Source organism: Oryctolagus cuniculus, chromosome 3, assembly GCF_051225735.1.
Source record: "Oryctolagus cuniculus isolate XC-2025 breed Fujian yellow rabbit chromosome 3, ASM5122573v1, whole genome shotgun sequence".
Lineage (NCBI taxonomy): Eukaryota > Metazoa > Chordata > Mammalia > Lagomorpha > Leporidae > Oryctolagus > Oryctolagus cuniculus.
In genome coordinates, this window is record NC_142869.1 from 67,218,552 (window position 1) to 67,241,096 (window position 22,545).

The following is a 22,545-nucleotide window of genomic DNA, read 5'->3' on the forward strand; positions in this document are numbered from 1 at the left end:
TCGTACATAGCTCACTGCTATTTTTATATCTATATATATCTATATATATATATATATAGATATATATTTCCCCCAGTTGATTTTACTAAAAGAGACTTGAAAAGAACAGGAGTATATTTTGCCCTCTCTAGTGATACAATGTTTCAAAGATTAGGTGATTTGGAGGTGGGAAGGGGAGTAAATTAAATTAGGATCCAGTTTCTATGATAGCTATAATTTTTTTTTTTTTTTATTTGACAGGCAGAGTTAGACAGTGAGAGAGAGGGACAGAGAGAAAGGTCTTCCTTCCATTGGTTCACTCCCCCAAATGGCTGCTACGGCTGGAGCTATGCTGATCTGAAGCCAGAAGGCAGGTGCTTTCTCCTGGTCTCCCATTCAGGTGCAGGCACCCAAGCACTTGGGCCATCCTCCACTGCCTTCCTGGGCCACAGCAGAGAGCTGGACTGGAAGAGGAGCTACCGGGACTAGAACCCGGTGGCAATATGGGATGCCGGCGCCACAGGCAAAGGATTAACCAAGTGAGCCATGGTGCCGGTCCTATAATTTGTTTTGAATCAGCAGTAATATTGTATCTTCCAGTTGAGTGCTTAACTGGTGAGTGTTTGGTACTGTTAGGATTTAAATGGTGAGTTGTAAGTTGTGATAGCTGCTTGTAGCACATCCGTTTCTCGTATAGCAAATCACTATTGCTGTTTATTGGATAGCAGGAATTATTGGGACCTGTCATTTTTGTATTAACCTGGGGGGCAGCTTTTTAAAACTAGTAGTCTTTCAAATTTTTTCTTTTTGCAAAACAGAGACAGGCTTTTCATCTGTTGATTCACTCCCCAAATGCCTGCAACAAGGCAGGAGCCCAGAGAGTCAAGAACTCAGTCTGGGTCTCCCCTGTGGGTGTCAGGAACCCAATACTTGAGCCATCACATCAACTGTGGCCTCCCAGAGTGCTCATGAGCAGGAAGCCGGAGAAGCAGAGCTGGAATTCCAACCCAGGCCACTCTGATTATGGGATGCAGGCAGCAGAACCACTGTGCCAGATGCTTGCCTTAAAAGCAGTCTTTTTCTTTTAATCTGAAGGAAAGAGGTGGAAGAGAGGAGCCTTGGGAAAGAGTGCTATCTGCAATAATAATTTACTATATTGATGTATATCCTTCATAGTTATTTTGAACTTCTTACCTGTCACATTGGAGAGTTTATCTGAAGTTCCTAAAGTAAGCTTTCCATAGAAGTAGGACGCAGCAAGAGACTGTCTAGATGTAATAGGAAGAATAATCCTGTTAATGTATAATCTTCAAATAAATAGAAAAGCTTTCATAATTTAGAAAATTTCTGTAATAAATGGAAGATTAAAAATTTTTTAAAAATTCATTTAGTTGAAATGCAAAGTTAAAGAAAGAAGGAGAGAGAGATATCTTCCATCTGCTGCTTTACTACCCAAATGATCACAGTGCCTGGGCTGGGCTGGGCTGGGCTGGGCTGGGCCAGACTGAAACCAGGAGCCCTGTGAGTGACAGGGGCCCAAACACTTGGGGTGTCTTCTGCAGCTTTCCCAGGGAGCTTGATTGAAAGTGGAGCCACTGGTACTTGAATCAGTGCTTACATTGGATGCCTGTGGGGCTGGTGCTGTGCTGCGGCATAGCAGGGAAAGCTGTGGCCTGTGCCCTTGGCATCCCATATGTACTGATCTGCTTCTGATTGAGCTCCCTGCTAATGCGCCTGGGAAAACAGCAGAGAATGACCCAAGTGTTTTGGTCCCTGCCCCCATGTGGGAGACCCAGAAGAAGCTCCTGGTTTTAGACTGGCATAGCTCTGGCCATTGCTGTCATTTCTGGAGTGAACCAGTGGATAGAAGATCTCTGTTTCTCTCTCTGTGTCTCTTCTCTTTCTCTGTAACTCTGCCTTTCAAATAAATAAATAAATCTTTTAAGAAAAACAAAAAGTAGGTAGTGGCTTAGTCTTGTGCACCACAATGCTGGCCTCTGAAAATTAATTTTAAATGGGGGAAAGGGAGTGGTCATGGAGGAATGCTGATCCAAATCTAGAGAGATGGAGTTTAGAGGAAGAGATTGTTAATGTAAAGCAGATATGATACAGTGTATATTTACATTTTGATTATATTTGGCAAATGAATAAAGTTTAGTTTTAAATCCTGCCCCTAAAGTGTTAGCTTATTTTTTATTAGACTTGACTAGTTATGTTTCAGGAACCAGTGTCTATAATTTAGAACTATTTCCCTTAAAAGAAAAATTAGTAAAAATACGTTCGGTAGCTTTACATTGTCCACAGGAATCTGGATGGCTAAAAAAAGTCTAATTAAAACAGTAATGTAAGGAACTGGTATTGTGATGTACTGGGTAAAGCTGCTGCCTGCAATGCTGGCATCCCTTATGAGTGCCAGTTCATTTCCAGGCTGCTTTACTTCCGTTCCAGTTCCTTCTGATGGTCTGGGTAAAAGCAGGGGAAGATGGCTCAAGTGCTTGAGCCTTTGCCATCCACGTGGGTGACCCAGCTGAAGCTCCTGGCTTTGACCTGGTCCAGCTCCAACCTTTGGGGCCATCTGGGGAGTGAACCAATAGATGGAATGTCTGTCTGTCTGTCTGTCTCTCTCTCCCTCTCCCTTCCCCTCCCTCTCTCCCCCCTCCCCTCTCTCAAATAAAAAAAATCTTTGAAAAACAAACCAGTATGTGAAATCTTGGAAGATTATCCTGTAATTCTGTTTACATAGTTTTTATGGCAGGAAAAACTGATTAAAGGTAAAATGTAAATGAAATAAAGAGGGGAAATTAAATAAACTAAGAATGAAATGAATTCATCAGTGCTTAAAAAAATTGAAGGCAGAGAATGAGTTTGATAAGAATAACAAAGTCCTAATGATTCACTGTTGATAAAGGAGAATGTCTCATTTTATTTATTTATTTTTGACAGGCAGAGTGGACAGTGAGAGAGAAAACAGAGAGAAAGGTCTTCCTTTTTCCGTTGGTTGACCACCCAATGGCCGCTGTGGCTGGCGTGCTGCGCTGATCCGAAGCCAGGAGCCAGGTGCTTCCCCTGGTCTCCCCTGAGGGTGCAGGGCCCAAGCACTTGGGCCATCTTCCACTGTACTCCCAGGCCATAGCAGAGAGCTGGACTGGAAGAGGTGCAACCGGGACAGAATCCAGCGCTCTGACTGGGATTAGAACTTGGGGTGCTGGCGCCACAGGCGGAGGATTAGCCTTTTGAGCCATGGCGCCGGCCAAGAATGTCTCATTTTTACCAACAATACTATAATTCATTTATCTAGTATTAGGTATTTAAATTAAATGTGCATGTTCCAGACTTGATAAGCCAATATATCTTAAATATTTATTAACTCTTGATAAATAATTAGCAATTAGTTTTAGGGAAAAAATTTAGAATTTTTTGTGATAATAGGTTAAATAGAGGTTAGGCTTGCCCTGAGTTGTTAGTACTTAATTAAGACTGAAAATTAATCTTATCTCTAATCGTATCATATGTGCCTCTATATGTGTGTGTGTATGTGTATATATTTTATCATTTAAATTTCTTGTTTTCCCCTTCAGCTCTTGTTCAAGTCTGTAAAATTTTTTTCTAATATATAAAGTTGTTTTATTGGTAGACTTTGAAAACAGCAGTGATCATGGGACAAATGTATTGTGTCAGCGCAGTATCAGGTCTGGTAAAAAAGGAAGTTAAATGTTTTTACATGGAGCATAGACATAAAGAACGAGTACTGCTATTTATAAAGTTCTTAAATGTGATAATGTTTTATGCTGATATCCTTTAATTTCCATTGCTGTCATTTAAATCTTTCATGTTTTTCCTCAGATCCAAGTCAAATGTAAATAAGCATATTCATTTTTAGAAATGCCAGTATATATTATATAGGTATTTCTACTGGATATAAAAGCTGAGAGTATTTCAGGTACTCCTTCCTATATGTTAAATCTACGTTTGTGGACTAGCCTGGGAACTTCAGTTTTCTAATGCTTGCTCTCAAAGCAAAGCTCTTAGAAACAGTTGCCTGTATGTGGCTTTAGTTAATCTTTTTTCATTCCTTGGTGTCTACTCTAGGGAGGATTTTTCCTCACTTCACTACAGTAGTGTTTATCAAGATCATTAGTGATTATCATATCGTTACTCCAGAGGTCATTTCTTAGCCCTCATTGTACTTGCCAAGCATTTGACATGGTGGTTTTATGTTCTTGGAATGATTTCTTCCTTTGGCTTCTGGATACCAAATTCCTCCTATCTCATTGGCAACTCTGAGTCTCCTTTGCACAGTCTTTTCAGTCTCTTGTTGATCTGTAGTGCCCAGGATTTTCTCATTCCAGGTGACCCAGTACCAGAGATGACCAAATCTGTATTGGCAGGCCAGACTGCTACCTGAACTCCAGACCCATCAACTGCCTGATCCCCATCTTTATTTGGATATTTAATAGACTTCTCAAAGCTTTTATATCCAGACTTAGGCCTATGATTGGCAAGGGCCCCCCCCCCCCCCTTTACTATCTCTAGTTTACCAACTCCATTTTTCTAGTTGCTTAGGACAAAAACTTCCTTTTTTGTTCTACCTTATGTAATAACCAGCTATCAAATCTGTTAGCAGTTAACTTTGGCTCTACTTCCAAAATATTCCCGACTGACCATTTCTACCGCTTGTCTATCAACACCATAGAATTAGGACGCCATCTTTTCCTTTAATCATTACAGTAACCTCCCAATGTCACTCCTCGGAATAAAATAAGAAGTTGAAGTTCTTATAAATAGCGTGTAATTTATATGAGTCTCTCGCTCCCCTGCCCATTTTTAAAATCTCTGGTCTTATTACTTGCTTCTCTTTCTTCACATTTATTCTACTCTAGTCATATAAGCCTCCTTGCTTTTCCCTGAATACACCAAGCATGCATCCTACTTTTTATCCTGTGTGGTATTGCCCACCCCCCCTTTGTCTTGACGTTTTCTCTGGCCATTTTATTTAAAATAGTGACTGTTCTCCTGCTTCTACTCTGTATTATTCCTCCTTCCTCTACTTTTTCCTTACAACACTGAACTGCTTAAAATACTGTGTATTTATTTGCTCAGTGTCTTGGTAAAGGCATAAACTGCTGTTAACTGATTTCTCCTTAGACTCTAGAACAGTGACTTGCAAATTGTAGCCACTTAGATACTTGTTGAGTGAATAAAATCATATTCTAAATTTCAAATTATGGACTTAATTTTGAAGTATACATACCCACACCTTTCCTATTTGTGTAAAAACTGGGCAAGACCTAGTTAGCTGTATGGGAAGTAGAGATAAAGCCACAAACAGGATAAATGAATTGCTCATCTTTAGCAATTCCCAAGTAACCCATAGGTTACTTTTAAAAAATTAAGAGTAATGTTTATATTGAAGTATAACATTCAGAAAAGGCGCAAGTCCTATGTATAACTTGATGGAAGTTTACAAAGTAAGCATACAAGAGAACTACTGTTCAAGATAATTAAAACTATAGTAAGTATAACTTTTTTTTTTTTTTTTTTTTTTGGACAGGCAGAGTGGACAGTGAGAGAGAGAGACAGAGAGAAAGGTCTTCCTTTTACCGTTGGTTCACCCACCAATGGCTGCTGCGGCCGGCGCATCGCGCTGATCCGAAGCCAGGAGCTTCTCCTGGTCTCCCATGCGGGATGACTTGGGCCATCCTCCACTGCACTCCCGGGCCATAGCAGAGGGCTGCCCTGGAAGAGGGGCAACCAGGACAGAATCCGGCGCCCCAACCGGGACTAGAACCCGGTGTGCTGGCGCCACAAGGTGGAGGATTAGCCTATTGAGCCGCGGCGCCGGCCTAAGTATAACATTTTTAACCATTGGTTTGACAGAGGTATAAAACATAGTTTCACAAAATTACATTTGTAGCAATGCTGATACACAAAGAAATTTCTTTTTTCTTTTTTAATATCTTATAGCCATTTTTTCTTTTAAGATATTTATTTATTTATTTATTTGACAGGTAGAATTACAGACAATGAGAGAGAGAGAGAGAGAGAAAGGTCTTCCTTCCGTTGGTTCACTCCCCAAATAGCTGCAATGGCTGGAGCTATGCCGATCTGAAGCCAGGAGCCAGGTGCTTCTTCCTGGTTTCCCGTGTGGGTTGCAGGGGCCCAAGCACTTGGGTCATCCTCTGCCTTCCTGGGCCACAACAGGGAGCTGGACTGGAAGTGGAGCAGCTGGGACTAGAACCTGGCGCCCATATGGGATGCCCGCGCCGCAGGCAGAGGATTAACCTAGTGTGCCACTGCGCTGGACCCCTTAGAGCCATTTTAAATAAAAATTTTATTTTTATATTAATACACTCACTTCTGCTTTATTTAAGTTGCTAATTGCATAGAATATGTTTCCATTCTTTTCAGCTTGTTTGTGTCTTTGGGTATAAAGTGAGTTTCTGGTGGATAGCATACTGTTCGATTTCTTTTTTTTACCCCCAACAGCCATTCTTAGTCTCTGGCTTTCAATGAAAATTACACATTTGCATGTAAAGTAAATACTGGTAAGATCTGCCATTTTTCTGTATGTGTTCTATACTTGTCATGTTTTCTTTATTACTGCCTTCCTTTGTATTTATTTTCTTTCCTGGTGTAATGTTTGGATCCTTTTGGATTTCCCTTTCTGTGTATTTCTGTGTATTTCTGTGTATATTCTTGGTGATCTAGGACATCAATTAGTACCCTCAACTTTTAACAATGTAGTTTAAATTATTAGAAACACAGCTTTAATTAAATATAAAAGTCTGCTCCTACATCCTCAAAAAAAACCTGTTCAGATTACCTAGACCAAGAAATGGGATATTACCATGAAAATCTCCCTGTATCCAGTCATTATCCCCCTCACAAGTAACAATCACCACTCTTCTATCACCATAGACTTGTCCCCTTTCCTTTTTAAAGACTTAATTTTTTAGGTTTTCCATAGAAATGAAAAGAAGGTATAGAGATATCTCAACATACTCCCTACTCTGAAATACGGATTTGCGTTGACGTCCTCCACCAGAGTGGTATGTTTTTACAGCTGATGAACTTACACTGACACATAACCATCCAAAATCCATATTCTTTATTAGGGTTGGTTTCTTCTTGGTATACTTGTGTATTTGAAACTTGAAATGTATGAAATGCATCCACCATTATATATCATACAGAGCATTTTTATGATCTTAAATTCCTCTGTGTTCTGCCTGTTCATCCCCCTCTTCCCTCCCCTCCAGACCTTTTAACTGTCTTTTTAGCATTGTATTTTCTGTAATACCATATAGCTGAAATCATTGCCTGCTTTGAATTTTATATATAAATTGATGTTAAAATTTATGTGTAAGAGGAAAATAGTGTGGGTGGGGGGCTGGCTGCCTGGCTGCTTTTGTTTAAGACTGTTTCTGAGATTAATTCCTGTCATTGTATTGAACTTGTTAATTTTCATTATTTTAACATGTTCCATTGAATGAATGAATATTTTTCCATTCTGTTTTTTTAGACTTATTTATTTACTTGAAAGGCAGAATTAAAGAGAGAGAAAGAGATCTTCCATCCTCTGGTTCACTCCCCAAATGGTTGCAATGGCCAGAGCTGGGCCAGGCTGAGAGCTGGGAGCTGGGAGCTTCATCCAGGTTTCCCACATGGGTGCAGGGGCCCAAGCACTTGGACTATCCTCTGCTGTTTTCCCAGGAGCATTAGCAGGGAGATGGAACAAAAGTGGAGCAGCTGGAACTTGAACTGGCTCTCACATGGTATGCTGTTGCTGCAGGTAGCAGCTTTACCCACTGTACCACAATGCTGGCCCCTGATTTTTCCATTCTATTATGAGTGGATATATGGATTGTTTCTAGTTTAGGGTGATTAAAAATAATGTTACTGTGAATTTTGAAGGTGGTTTTTATTGTCTTGTATAATGCATTTCGGTTGGGAATATACCTGGTGGTGAAATTATTTGGGCCACAGGGCATATATAGGTAAGTTTAGCTTTAGAAGATAAGAATGAAAGATTTTCCAGAATGGTGACACTGACTTACACACCAACAAGCAGTGTGGAAGTTTCAGTTGCTCCACTTCTTTGCCAACAATTGACATAGTCTTTGTAAAACTTTTTAGTCATAGGGTAGACGATGTGGGTTAAACCACTTCTTGAAACATCCACATCTCATGGAGTGCCAGTTTGCGTGCTGGCTGCTCCATTTCCAATCCAGCTTCCTGCTAATGTACCTAGAAAGGCAGAGGATGATAGCGCAAATAATTTGGGTCACCCATATGAAAGATCCAGATGGAGTTCCAGGCTCCTGATTTGAGCCTGGCCCCAACCCGTTACTGATATCTGGGAGTGAACCAGTGGATGGAATATTGATCTATCCCCTTTTCTCTGTCACTTTGCTTTTCAATAAATCTTCTAAAAATAAATTAAATTTTTAGTAATTCCATTAGTGTTTAATGATATTGTGAATTAAAACTTTATTTACCTGAAACCTAATAATGTTGAGTATCTTTTCATACTTTTATGAGCCGTTTTGATAGTTTATTATTTACTTTTCTCCTGAATCTTGTAAAGCATAGATTTCTAAGAATAACCCAGAACCATATAGGACATTGACAGAGCACAGTTTTAAAAAATGTTTTTCTGTCATCTACACTAAGATATTAATAAAGAAAATGTAAACTTGACTGCCTGGTACTGAAGACATTTTTAAGGTATGAGTTATGTCTTCCTCTTCTGAAATGCTCTGTAATAGAAGTATTGTAGATTTCAGTCTTTTGATTTTAGGATATTTGCATAGACTGTTGGTTAGCACCCCTAAGTAAAAAATGGAAGGTGCATGATACTCACAAGTTATGAATTTCGGAGCATTTCAGATTAAAGATGTTTAGCCCATTTGCATTTGAAAGAGGGGAACTTACTGGTTTAATTAATTTCATGATTATGATTCCATGTGTTTGAGTAAATGCAGTGATAAAAATTGGGTCTAACAATTGTTGGACAGTTAATTCATTGTCTTCAGCAAGCACTTTGTGGTTTTGTTCATATGAACTTTCTATCTTAGAAAAATCTTCTTTTTCATCTTAGTTGTACATAAACGGAACATAGAAAAGCAGAGACAAGGTGTTTCCAGGTAAATTGTTACCTTTTTTGGAAGTTCCTTCTTAAGGAAGGTTGGTTAATTTAGTCAGATGATATTTTCTAATTAAAATCATCCTGCCCTAAGTGTAAAGGAAGTGACTTTTTTTTTTTTTTTTTTTTTGACAGGCAAAGTTAGACAGTGAGAGAGAGAGAGACAGAAAGAAAGGTCTTCCTTCCGTTGGTTCACTCCCCAAATGGTTTTACAGCTGGCGCGCTGCGCTGATCCGAAGCCAGGAGCTTCTCCTGGTCTCCCCTGCGAGTGCAGGGCCTAAGGACCTGGGCCATCCTCCACTGCACTCCCGGCCACAGCAGAGAGCTGGACAGGAAGAGGAGCAACTGGGACAGAATCCGGCGCCCCAACCAGGACTAAAACCTGGGGTGCCGGCGCCGCAGGCGGAGGATTAGCCAAGTGAGCTGTGGTGCCGGCCAAAGGAGGTGACTTTCAAACTAGTTTTGAAGGATAGGTAGACATTAGTTAGATAAAGAACAAAGCAGGAGAACGGCTTAGGAAGAAGAGTAGTGCATGCAAGGGTGTGACGTTGGGAAAGCACATATGTTTTGAAGATTATGAGAATTTCAGTGTTTTAATACTGAAATTGGAAGAGTACAGTGGTGTCGGATTAAATACCAAGTTAATGAGTTGGAGCTTTATCCTGTACAAATAGAGAAGTGTAGTACAAGTGTTGAAACAGGAAAGTGATATAATTAGATTTTTATTTAGCAAGAAACTTTGAGAGGCTCCATAGAAGATGGACTGAAGAGAAATATCGGAGCCTAGAGATGAACTAATGAACTAACTTGAAATTGGTAGCTTGAACAGTTAGGTTGATGGTAACTAAGGGGATGCAAGGAGGTTTAATGGGACAAGATATGTTCAGTTTGGACCTGTTTGGAGTTCTCTGTGTGTAGTAAAGAAAGCTGGGTTGAGAGTGGCCATGTCAGGACACATTCTTTTAAACATGTTTTTGTAGGTTCCCGTAAGAAAACTAGCAGTAGGAGAAGAGTAAGAGAATCTTATAGTATCTTTATCCCCTCAGTCAGTTCCTCTCTCATTAATAACTTTTTTGTTCTGTTGTCTTTTTTAAAAAAAAAAAAAAAGATTTATTTATTTATTTATTTGAAAGTCCGAGTTACACAGAGAGAAGGAGAGGCAGAGAGAGAGAGGTCTTCCATCTGCTGGTTCACTCCCCACATGGCTACAAGAGCCAAGCTACTCTGATCCCAAGCCAGGAGCCAGGAGCTTCCTCCTGATCTATCATGTGGGTGCAGGGGCCCAAGGACTTGGACCATCTTCTACTGCTTTCCCAGGCCATAGCAGAGAGCTGGATCAGAAGTGGAGCATCCAGGACTCGAACCAGCACCCATATGGGATGCTGGCACTGCAGGCAATGGCTTTACCCACCATACCACAGCGCCATCCCCTTTAAGTCTTATATATCCTGGCTGTAGACTCCATCCATTCTTGATGTTAGTATTTTTTCTCCCCCTTTTCCTACTCCTTCTCACAGATAATGTTGAATAAACACTCATAAAAGATTGAACTCTACAGTGAATAGCTTTTAAAACATCAGATAAAATTCATTATATGGACTTAGTATTCAACTCTCTATATGTGATATTTGCTGTTTTATTCAACTTGTAAAGAGCTCGTACTTACAATATTGTGCAGTGTCTTGGCATAATGATCTAGGTGAACATCTGATTATAGATAGACGGAAGTGAAGATTCATTATATTGGGTATCTGAAAGAATTAAATTCATATCTGATTCTTCATCTCTTAACTGACAAAATAGAAAAACAGATTAGATTTTCTTCCAGTTCCCCCTTAATTTCCAGCCACCAAATCAGATTCACTCTTTATCTGGGCACGTGGTAGACAGTTATATTATTGAATGAATGAATGTGCCCTTTTCTTCCCTCATGTAACAGGAAAAGGTGACTGTGCTCCATTAGCTAAAGCTGTAACTGCTCTGGATTATCAGTGCCTAATTTTTAGGAACTTCACTCCTATGTTTTCAAACTGGATCTTTCTCATAACCATTTAAAACATGTTTATCTTCCCTGTCTGTCAAACCGGAACACCTTCTCATCTGCCCTTTTGTACCTTCTTTAGCTTATCCTGCCTTGTTTATCTCTCTCATCTCTTTGAACCAGGTATCTTGAAAAAGTTGAAAATACTTATTAATACTTTTTCACCTCTTGATAACTCTTTCACTCAGTTTCATATTTGCAGTGTTTGATGTCTACTTCCTGACTTTCCTGAAATGAAATCTTTTCTTTTATAGGAACACATTTTTAAGGTAGTTCTTAAATATTTGTGTTCCTCATGGGCCACCTTCTCATTCTACTCATAATCCCTGAGTGATCTAACCTATTTCTTTACTGTGTAAATACTGATGAAGCTCCCATCTCTGTATCTCTAGCACACACCTGTTTTTCTAAGTGCCAGACCTGTAGTCTGGTTTCTTTACTTACATGAGGAGGCTTCAGAAAGTTCACGTAGGAGCAGATGTGGTGCAGCCGTTGGGCTGTTGTTGGGAACTCCTGCATCTCATAGCAGAGTGCCTGTGTTCAAGTCCTGGCTGTGTTTCAGTTCCAGCTTTCTGTAATATGCACCTGTGAGGCACCAGGTGATGGCTCAAGTGTTGGCCTCTGCCACTCATGTGGGAGACTTACATGAAGTTCTGGGCACCTGGCTTCTGTTTGACCCTGCCTTGGCTATTGCAGGCATAAATGTTCATAGAAAATGCACATTATCTTTTAATTCAATTTTTTCCATGAACCTTTTGAAGAAGCCTTCTCATACGTCTCAGGAACAGTTGAATCTAATGCCCTTCAACCTTGAACTCTCTCTCTTTCTCTTTTTTTTTTAAGATTTATTTCTTTGATTTGAAAGGCAGAGTTACAGAGAAAGAGAGAGGTCCTGCATCCACTGGATCACTCATCAAGTGGCTGCAATGACTGGGGCTAGGTCAGACCAGAGCCAGGAGCTTCTTCTAGGTCTCCCACGTGGGTACAGGGGCCCAAGGACTTGAGCCATTTTCCATTGCTTTCCCAGGCCACCAGCAGGGAGCTGGATCAGAAGTGGAGTAGCTGGGACTTGAAATGGCACCCACATGGGACGCTGGTGCTGCAAGTGGTGGTTTGATCTGTTATGCCACAATGTCAGCCCACAACCTTGAACTCGGTCTTTCTCCTGTACCTGGATCTTCTCCAGTTTTCAGGGCATGGTACTATCATCTGTGCTGTTGCCCAGACCAGAATACCCTCTCCCATTTTTTTCCCTTGATTCTTGGTGTGATTGTTATGTGAACTCAAGGAGTTTAAAGCTACTTGAGTATTGTCCCAAGTATTAATGACTAAATAGAACTGAAGTAAGATTTTGAGTTTACGTATATCAAATAAAAATTTCTAGGAGTTTGTTTTACCAAAGACAGATTCAGTATTTGTTCTAAATCATTTATTATTTCTTTTCTAAAAATCCACTTTCAAAATAAAAAAATTTAATTGATCTGTTCTCTTAGTTTCACTAGGAAGATGATGTCTTTTTTTTTTTTCAGTATATATAGGTGGTTGGCTCTGCTGAGAAAATGATACAACTTCCTGCCATACCAACTTTTTTCATCATTGCATGCTCATTTTATTTTCCAGTCATATATAATAAAACTTAAAAATAGAAACTGTCTCATACTTCTGTTATATCCTTCTACTGCAATGTGGCTGCTGTAAATATTTTGGTAATGATTAACTTTAAATCTTACACTTGTGAATAACATAGTAAACAAGTGACTTTTACATTCATGTACTATCTGCAGGTAGGGATAATGGATGCAAGTTATGAAAGAGAAGTTAGACATTAGAATTTGTGCCAGTCTGAGTTGATCATTGGATTTATTGATTAGTTGAGCAACTATATTTGATGTTTTCCTTTCTTATTGAATCTTTAAAAAGTAAGTTCTCACACTGGCTTTATTCTCTTTTTGGCTTAAAAAATAGATTGTTTTGAAAGAAATAAGCCATAATGAGGAAGAGCAATGATTATGCTCCACGCACAGATGATTTTTTTTTGACTTTCACATCATACTTACTTTTCCTTAAGAGAGATTCAGATCTCATGCTGTCATTTTGGGCCAGTGGGCTGCTTCTCATCTGTATTTGTTTTTTTCTTTAGATATTAGGATCAAGGAAGAAGAACCTGATCCTGAAGAGTGGCAGCTCAGTGGTGATTCTACATTGAATACCAATGATCTAACACACTTAAGAGTACAGGTGGTAGATGAAGAAGGGGACCAACAACATCAAGAAGGAAAAAGACTTCGGAGGGTAGCTTGCACCTGTCCCAACTGTAAAGAAGGTGGTGGGAGGTATGCACATATGAACCATAGTTTTTTTGTTGTTGTTGTTGTTTTTAATTTTAAGAGTGTTAATAACATCATCTAATTCTTGAAATACTGCATGCTGTATGTATCCCTTAATTATGGCTTAATTATGGGAAGTTATTCATTACATGATTTTAGGTGTGTGTCTGTTTGAGTATGGCTGAACTCAAAGGACAAAATATATATGAAATAGAACTTTAAATGCTTTTTAAACTAAAATTTAGTTTGCATTTTAAAAAAGCACTGTAACAGATGCCATTTTACAAGCCCCACAACAGAAATTAGCCTATTTGCAAACCAGCTATGAGATTTGCCTAAATACAGATAAAAACTTGATTCTTAGCTTGAGAATAGCAGTTATGTAAAAATAAGTTAAGAAGCAGCTCTGAAATAGTTGATAAGCATACGCATTTACATTTTCAACAGAAATGAAAAATAAGCCTTAATGATGGGATTTTTAAGAAACTGGCATTCTAGTATTTCAGTGTTTTTAAAAATAAACATTAGGATAGAATAACGTGACAGGAATAAACTCAAAATGATCAGTAATTATGTTAAATGTGGATGAATTATGCTTAATAATTAAGAGATTGAGACTCACATCATATTTTGAAAAACAATAAAAATCAGTCTGATGTTGATTATCACGGACATCACAAATAATTGGCACTGGAATGGAAAATTTATTATTCAAGTGTTAACAAAAAGGAAAACTTGGGTAGCAATTTTAATATTGGGCAAGATAGGAGTAAAGTGCATCAAATGGACAGTTAGTGATTACTTTAATAATAGAAAGTTAATAGAAGATTTCCATCAAAGGTTTATAATTATGATACCTTATTGCAGGCTTTACTAACCCAGTCCTTGTCATGGTGAAAGGCCTTATTACAATACCTCTCTTAGAAGAAATCTGTTTAAAGTAGATAATATACATTGCAATATGAGCTTGATAGTAAGAAAACCTTTCTGCCTGTGTTTGAGGACATTGGCTAGACCTCTTGAAAGAAAGAATCATGGATAATAATAGCTAACACTGAGAACTTACTGTGTTCCTTTTTTTTTTCTTTAAAGATTTATTTATTTGAAAGGGGGTGATGGAGAGAAAGGTCTTCTGTCTGCTGGTTCATTACCAGGCTAGGCTGAAGGCAAAAGCCTGGAACTCCATCTGGGTCTCCCACATTATAAGTGAGATATAGAGCATACATAACTAGGATTTGGACCCAGTTTCATATTCCAAAACCTTAACCATTACACTGCACTGCCTCCCAAGTAGATCTTTGGCAACTGATTTGTAGGTGTTTGTATGTACTATTAACTGTTAAAAATTTTCCCTGTTCTTTTAATTGTTTTGGTCAGTTAAAATAAGTATAGAGTTTTGCTAGGCAATAACTTCTAAAGGTGACTTTCCTTTAAGTGGCACTTTCAAGATCAATCATTTATGAAAGTTAAATCTGGCTGGCGCCGCTGCTCAATAGGCTAATCCTCCGCCTTGCGGCGCCGGCACACCAGGTTCTAGTTCCGGTCAGGGCGCCGGATTCTGTCCCGGTTGCCCCTCTTCCAGGCCAGCTCTCTGCTGTGGCCCGGGAGTGCAGTGGAGGATGGCCCAGGTGCTTGGGCCCTGCATCCCATGGGAGACCAGGAGAAGCACCTGGCTCCTGCCTTCGGATCAGCGCGGTGCGCTGGCCGTGGCGGCCTTTGGAGGGTGAACCAACGACAAAAGGAAGACCTTTCTCTGTCTCTCTCTCTCACTGTCCACTCTGCCTGTCAAAATAAATAAATAAATAAAAACAAAAAATTTAAATCTAATCAGATGAAGGCCTGACCCATATTTCACCTATTCCTTATTTTAAAATGAGAAAAATTTTAATTTATGTTTATTATGCTAACAGGCACTTATAAAAACTCAGAAATATAGAATTAAAAAAAAAATACAAAATCCTTGGGAGGTCAACATTGTAGCAGAGCAGGTTGAGCTACCACCTGCGATGCTGGCATCCCTTATGGGTGTTGGTTCATGTCCTGGCTGCTCAACTTCTGATCCAGCTCCCTGCTAATGCACTTGGAAAAGCAGCAGCAGATGACCTAAGTGCTTGGACCCTTGCACCCACATGGGAAACCTGGGTAAAGCTACTGGCTCCTGGCTTTACCCTGGCCCAGCCGTGGCCATTGTGGCCATTTGGGGCATGAACCAGTGGATGGAAGATCACTTTGTCTCTCCCTCTCTCTCTCTAACTCTTTCAAGTAAATAACTAAAAAAATCTTACAAATACTTACATACATGCTACCAAATCTTATCCCATTTGAAGATAACCACTGTGGTAATTTTGCATAAATCCATTCAGACATAACATATATTTTAGAGTAAAATCATCTTACTCTTACTGTTTTGTGTGTCTTTTCTTGTGTTGAAAGTTTTTCTGATAGTTTGTCTAAGTCTGTATAGTCTGCATCTTTTTTTAATGTCTTTTATTATATGGATGTATAATTCAGCATCTTTTGTTGGGAGTTTATTGTCATAATCCTCACAAATGTCTTTACAAATTTGTCTGATTATTTAATTAGTATAAGTTGGCAAAGTGTAATTGCTGGGTCAAAGGGAATTGTCTGCTGTAGGCAAGGCTGTATCAGCTTGTACAAAGTCCACCACCTTTGCCGGCAGTGGTTTTTACAAAAGTTTTTTTAACCTTCAAAATTTTGAAAGGTTGAAAATATTTCACTGTTAATTACTTAGTGTATTTTTTAATTACTTGTTAAGGTTGAACATTTTTGTTATATTTTAAATTTTCTTCTGTGAATTGCTTCTTCATGTCTTTTGTGAATCTGTTTTTTCCTTGTTAACTGTCATGTGCAAATGTGTTTTCCCAGTTTTACATTGCCTGTACCTTTGTGTGAGTGATTTGCAAAATGCAGTGTTATAAAAGGAGCCATCACTTAGTTTTACAAGCTGTCTTGTTGCATAGAAATACTAAGTTGTTCAGTTTTCCCTTTATTAGATTCCTTGTTTATCATACTATTAAAAATTTTCCCTATCCTGAGGATTATAGAAATACTTGAATTTTTTTCCCTAAAACTTTAGTGACTTTGTTTTTAAAAATAGCTTACTTCTAAGCAATTAAATTTGAGATTCTTAAGGAAAAATTATATTGTTTCTTAGTGCTTGTTTGAACAAAATTCAGCTACTATATACATGAGAAGCTCATGTGTATAAATGACAGTGCATCTAATTAGTAAAAGCATAACATATATACTAAATCCAAAATACTCTACAGTGGTTTACAAAGAAGAGATTGGTGACATTTAAGATTTTATTGCCTCTTGGTGGCCTTTTGGCTAAGATCAAGTGTAGGTTTTTTTTTTTTTTTTTTTTTTTTTTTTTAAGAATACTGGCCTTTTTTTTCTCAACCATTTTCTTAAAAAGTACGGGCAAATGGTAATTTTAGAGAACTAAATTTTATTCATGTACCTTTCGAGCAAGGTATAAAATATAATATCTGAAAATTATGTTTATTTAGCTGATATTTATTGACCACAACCAACCTTCAGAGACTCTTTATGGAAGAGACAAATAAGTATAATCAGCTAAAATAAGTTTGAAAGTCATGTTATATGGATTTTGTATGGACTAAGCATCAATCCGTAATTAATTTTTATTTATGTTTTTGCAAAATCTGTTTGGTCAGCATTTCAGTTTATATCCTGTTTCTCCCACCCCAAATAAAGGAGACTGGATTTACTTAAGTTTTAAAAACCTCTACTCAGGATTTAGCTTATCCTCTGTCACTATATATTGGTGGTATTAAATTATTGGAAACAAATTTACATATTCAAGAATAGAAAATTAAAAGTGTTGATTTTTCCTGGTTATTTAATAGGTATTAGTAATGTGATTATGTTAATCACAGAAGAAAACTTTTGATACTCTTTTTCTTACATTAACTTGAGTCCCTTCCTTTATAGGGCATGGCTATAATCCATGTCCAGCATCTCTAGATCTTACCTTGAGCTAAATTTCCTTTTTAAATAGAAACTTCCACTTCAGTGTAGAACATTTCCTGTTGATTATATATTATTTGTGTGCAACTCTGGCCCCTCCCCCACCTTTTTTTCTTTGTTAGATGCCTATCCCATTTTCAGACAGTTTCTTGTTTCCTTGTAATTCAATCAAAATATCTCTCGCTCACTTTCTGGTTCTTTGAGAATCCAGATTGTTGCTGTTAGTTTGTGCTTTGTTAGTGCTCCCAGGATAAATTTTGCTAAGTTTGTGAAATAGCACTTTTGAGTTTATAAAAAGCACATTGATTCACCTGAGGAGGGTCAAGAAGTGATGACTATACAAATGAAGTGAATTGGGTTCTCTGTGAAATTGCTATGGTGAACATATGTATCATTGGTTTGTACACCAATAGCCACAGACATTCTCTGTTTCTTAGGGCTATTTAAGAATAAAACAAATTTAAAAAGCTAAATTAAATGGAAGCAATATTGGCTTTGGTAAATAAAACTTTGGCATTGCAAGTGAGCCAGAAAAATCTATTTGGCTCAGCTCTTTGAAGAGAGTTGTAGAAATTGGGGGTGGATTGGAGCAGAAATTGGAATTGTGTTAGATTATGACATCCTTGCCCTTGAGACAACAGCATGACTCCTCCTTGTCTTTACTTATGCTATTCCTCTGCCTGGAATGCCTTCCCTCCTTTCTATCTAAATCCTACCCACCTCCTCCACGAAGCCTCCTCTAACCACTGGAGCCCATTGATGTCTCCCTGTTCAGAACACCTATGGCATCTAACAGCCAGCACTGCACCGTTTAGCACTGTTTGTCCTATGGCAATTTCACATGCTACTGAGTGTGAGTACATTAAAATATAAATGTGGGGAAATATGCATTTTTCCAGTAAAATTTGAAAAACGATAGGTATATTTTATGCAGTAGGATTTACAGGCTATGGAAGATTTACGTGCTACACCTAGACTGTGAGATTGGGGGAGGAGGGGATGTGGGGGAGGTTTTAAATGTGCTTTTTTAAAAAAAAAATTCTCAAACATTGCAAAGTTTATACAATACAATTTTGATAATTGTTGTGTCTAGAATGTCATGTTTTTATAAAAAAGTCATTTATTTTTATTCAGTAACTAGCCTGTTTTTTTTGTTTTGTTTTGTTTTTAAGAGCTTGATAAATACTATTTACTATAGTTTCTAATACTATTCAAATATCAGTTCTGGAATCAAAATGTTTTCTACTTACTTAGGTTAAGAATGCCTTTGTTTACCTGTCTCCTAATCCCTGTTCTTGGTATCAAATACTGAAACATAGTAAATGTCAAATTTTGTGATGTGGATAAAACTATTATATTTCTTGTGGATAATTGAGTATTTTGCATGGTTTATATGAAGGCAGTCTTAATTATAAAGATACTTTTGATTTGCGTTCATTTCATCTAATACTAAGGGAATTAAGACACATAGCTTTAGTTCGATTAAAGAAGAAGCACACATTAGGTTGTGGCCATAAAAATACATAAATAAAATATGCTTCAGTCATGTTAAGCTTTGCTTAAACTGCCTGACTTCCTTTTAATTGTACCTGTGATCAGCTATACTTTCATTCTTTGGGTTATATGAGAGATATCCCAAAAGTTCATGGAAAACGCCTGTTTTTTTTTTTTTTTTTTTTTCTTCTTTTTCTTTTTCCCAAAGATTGATTGATTTGAAAGAGTTAGTTATCTTCCATCCACTAGTTCACTCCCCAGATTACTGCAACAGCTGAAGCTGACGAGGCCAAAGCCAGGAGCCAGGAGCTAGGAGCTTCTTCTTGGTCTCCCATGTGGGTGGCCAGGGCCCATGTACTCAAGTCATTTTCTCTCCTTTTCCCAAGCTGTTAGCAGGGAGCCACCTCAGAAGTGGAGCAGCGGACACATGAACCTGTTTCCATATGGGATGCCAGCGTTGCAGATTGTGGCTTTATCCGCTATGCCACAACAATAGCCCCTGCTTGCTATCTTTTAATTCTCTTTTTCCATGAACTTTTTGAAGTGCCCTCATATATTTTTAAAACTATCTGACATTCTGAATAAAGACCATTTAATTTCCCATACAATTAACTTAATTGGATTGGGCCTATACATAGAATTCATGAATGGTTCTGATAGAATAATAGTTTTCATTATTTATGAAATGTCCTTTTAATTACATAATTCTTGAGCATATTTATATTTGGACAACAATCACATTAATTTTGGAGAAAAACTAGTATGTAGAACATATTTAAAATACGAATTTTCCCTTAAATTTATTTAAAATGGTCTTGGTTTCTGGGCAGACTTCATGGTGATAATGTTGTTTAGTTGAAAATCATCATGGGGACATGGGATATAAGTGGTGCTACCATTTGCATATTTTCATGTAAGCATATATTATTCTGTGTGTGTTTTTTAGAGGTACCAATCTTGGGAAAAAGAAGCAGCACATTTGTCACATACCAGGATGTGGTAAAGTCTATGGGAAGACCTCACACCTGAGAGCTCACCTGCGTTGGCATTCTGGAGAGCGCCCTTTTGTGTGTAACTGGATGTTCTGTGGTAAAAGATTTACTCGGAGTGATGAATTACAGAGGCACAGAAGAACACATACAGGTTCCTAATGTTTACTTTTAACAGATAAAAGTGATTAAGTCTACATAACCACCTTGACAATTTTTTAGCATAGCTGTTGAACTGAATCTTTAAAATGTAACTACGTTGGATTTTTGCCTTTAGTAACATGTTTAAAAATGCTACTTCTAAACAACAAGCCAGTGTAGATTATCTTACAGTTTTATGTTATGCACTTTGGTTAGGTATAACTGCATTTATGCTGTTTATTCTATTAAGATTTTAAATTAGGTTCCTGTTTCTGCTCTTGATCCACCTTGGTTTTTCTTCCCTAACACCGTAACAAAAAGTAATTCCTTAAGATAAATTTAGGCATTAATGCCTTTTCTGTTGTTAGAGTGTCTGTCAGGTAAGGGAAAGGCTTTTCACTGAGGAATAACTAAGGCATTGTTGATAACAAAACTTTTTTGTGTGTGTGAGTTGTTTTTACATAGTGTGTTGTGTGGTTGTTATAGAATGACATGGACCTAGAAGTGACTGAAACCAACTTAATATAACAAAGAGACAGCTTTCTCTTGCTGCCACATAGAATTAAATGGCCAAAAGTATGCATCAGTCTGTTCTCAGCAGTGGAAAATTAAGAAAAAATATATTTACAATCCCCAGAGAGCATAGAAGAAAGATATATGATGAAATGAGGAACAAAGTACATTTTAAAGTCTGCTGTATCTGGATTCTATTCCAGTGCTCTATTAAATAAGCTGTCTCTGAAGCTACTTCACACTTCCTCCTTTGTCTTTATAAATATATAAAATAACCTGTGAAGTATGTAGAAATTACAGAACTATACAGAAATTAGATGGTCTACTTGTTTTTAGTCCTGTCTCTTTCATTGGGTAGTTAAACAGATGAGATGAACCTGTAAGAAACTAACCATGGGGCTGGTGCAGCAGGTTAATGCCCTGGCCTGAGCACCGGCATCCCATATGGGCGCCGGTTTGAGACCCAGCTGCTCCTCTTTTGATCCAGCTCTCTGCTATGGCCTGGGAAAGCAGTAGAAGATGGCCCAAGTCCTTGGGCCCCTGAACCCATGTGGGAGACCCAGAAGAAGCTCCTGGCTCCTGGCTTCGGATTGGTGCAGTTCTGGCCATTGTGGCCATCTGGGGAGTGAACAGGCAGATGGAAGACCTCTCTCTATCTCTCTATCTCTCTGGCTCTACCTCTCTCTGTAACTCTGTCTTTCAAATAAAATAAATCTTATTTTTTTTTTTAAAAAAGAAACTAACCGTATAAGAAAAATAGATAATAAAATAAAAAGTTTGTGTTAGACTCTGTGCTGTTAAAAATGCTCATAAGCAGAGAGATTAATTTCTTGGAGTAGTAAGGCATCGTTGAGTGGTGAGTGGGGATCGTAGACATTAGGATGGACCTATAACAGAATTTTTCTCAGTGGAATTTAATCAGTACATTGTAAAAAGGGGCAAAAAGATAAGTATGGGAAACATTGAGTGAGGGAGGGTTCAGGTAACTACAAGGCAGCACCTCTTAGGACCTTTAAACTGAGGGCTTAATGAACCTCATGATCTCTAACTGGGGAAAAATTAATGTGTGTAGCATTTTTTTAAAGATTTATTTATTTGAAAGACAGAGTTACAGAGAGAGGTAGAGACAGAAAGAGAGGTCTTCCATCCATTGGTTCACTCCCCAAACTGGCCGCAGCAGTTGGAGCTGCGCTGATCCAAAGCCAGGAGCCAGGAGCTTCTTCGGGTCTCCCACAGGGGTGCGGGGCCCAAGGACTTGAGCCATCTTCCACTGCTTTCCCAGGCCATATAGAGAGCTGGATCAGAAGTGGAGCATCTGGGACTCAAACTGGTGCCCATATGGGATGCCGGTGCTTCAGGCCAGGGCTTTAACCCGCTGCATCACAGCTCCAGCCCCTGTGAGTAGCATTTCACAATCTTGTTTGACCATTGTGCCGTTTGCTATGCAGCATCTCTTGGGAACAGTGTCCAAGAGAAACTTTGAGAAATACTTGCCTCGAAAACCAAAGGATCATTTTGTGTTGGTAGTTATAATAGTGAAGATGAGATTTTTTTTTTTTTTAATTTTTTTGACAGGCAGAGTGGACAGTGAGAGAGAGAGACAGAGAGAAAGGTCTTCCTTTGCTGTTGGTTCACCCTCCAATGGCCACCGCGGCCAGCGCTCAGCGGCCGACGCACCTCACTGATCCGAAGGCAGGAGCCAGATGCTTCTGGTCTCCCATGGGGCTGAGGGCCCAAGCACTTGGGCCATCCTCCACTGCACTCCCTGGCCACAGCAGAGAGCTGGACTGGAAGAGGGGCAACTGGGACAGAATCCGGCGCCCTGACCAGGACTAGAACCCGGTGTGCCGGCGCTGCAGGCGGAGGATTAGCCTATTGAGCTGCGGCGCCGGCCAAGATGAG

The 22,545-nt window shown here is 38.7% G+C and overlaps 1 protein-coding gene across 4 annotated transcripts in view; it reads left to right on the forward strand.

Annotated features, from left to right (window-relative positions):
• SP3 (Sp3 transcription factor) overlaps positions 1–22,545 on the forward strand; it is a 63,213-nt gene that overhangs the window by 36,905 nt on the left and 3,763 nt on the right. For 3 of the 4 annotated variants that reach the window (XM_089328141.1, XM_051848509.3, XM_051848510.3), the window contains 2 exons: positions 13,306–13,498; positions 19,947–20,143. In XM_089328141.1, coding sequence (XP_089184267.1) covers positions 13,306–13,498; positions 19,947–20,143 — 390 coding nt within the window. Of the gene's footprint in view, positions 1–13,305; positions 13,499–18,239; positions 18,355–19,946; positions 20,144–22,545 lie in introns of those variants that run through there. The other variant, XM_089328140.1, reaches the window with a different exon arrangement.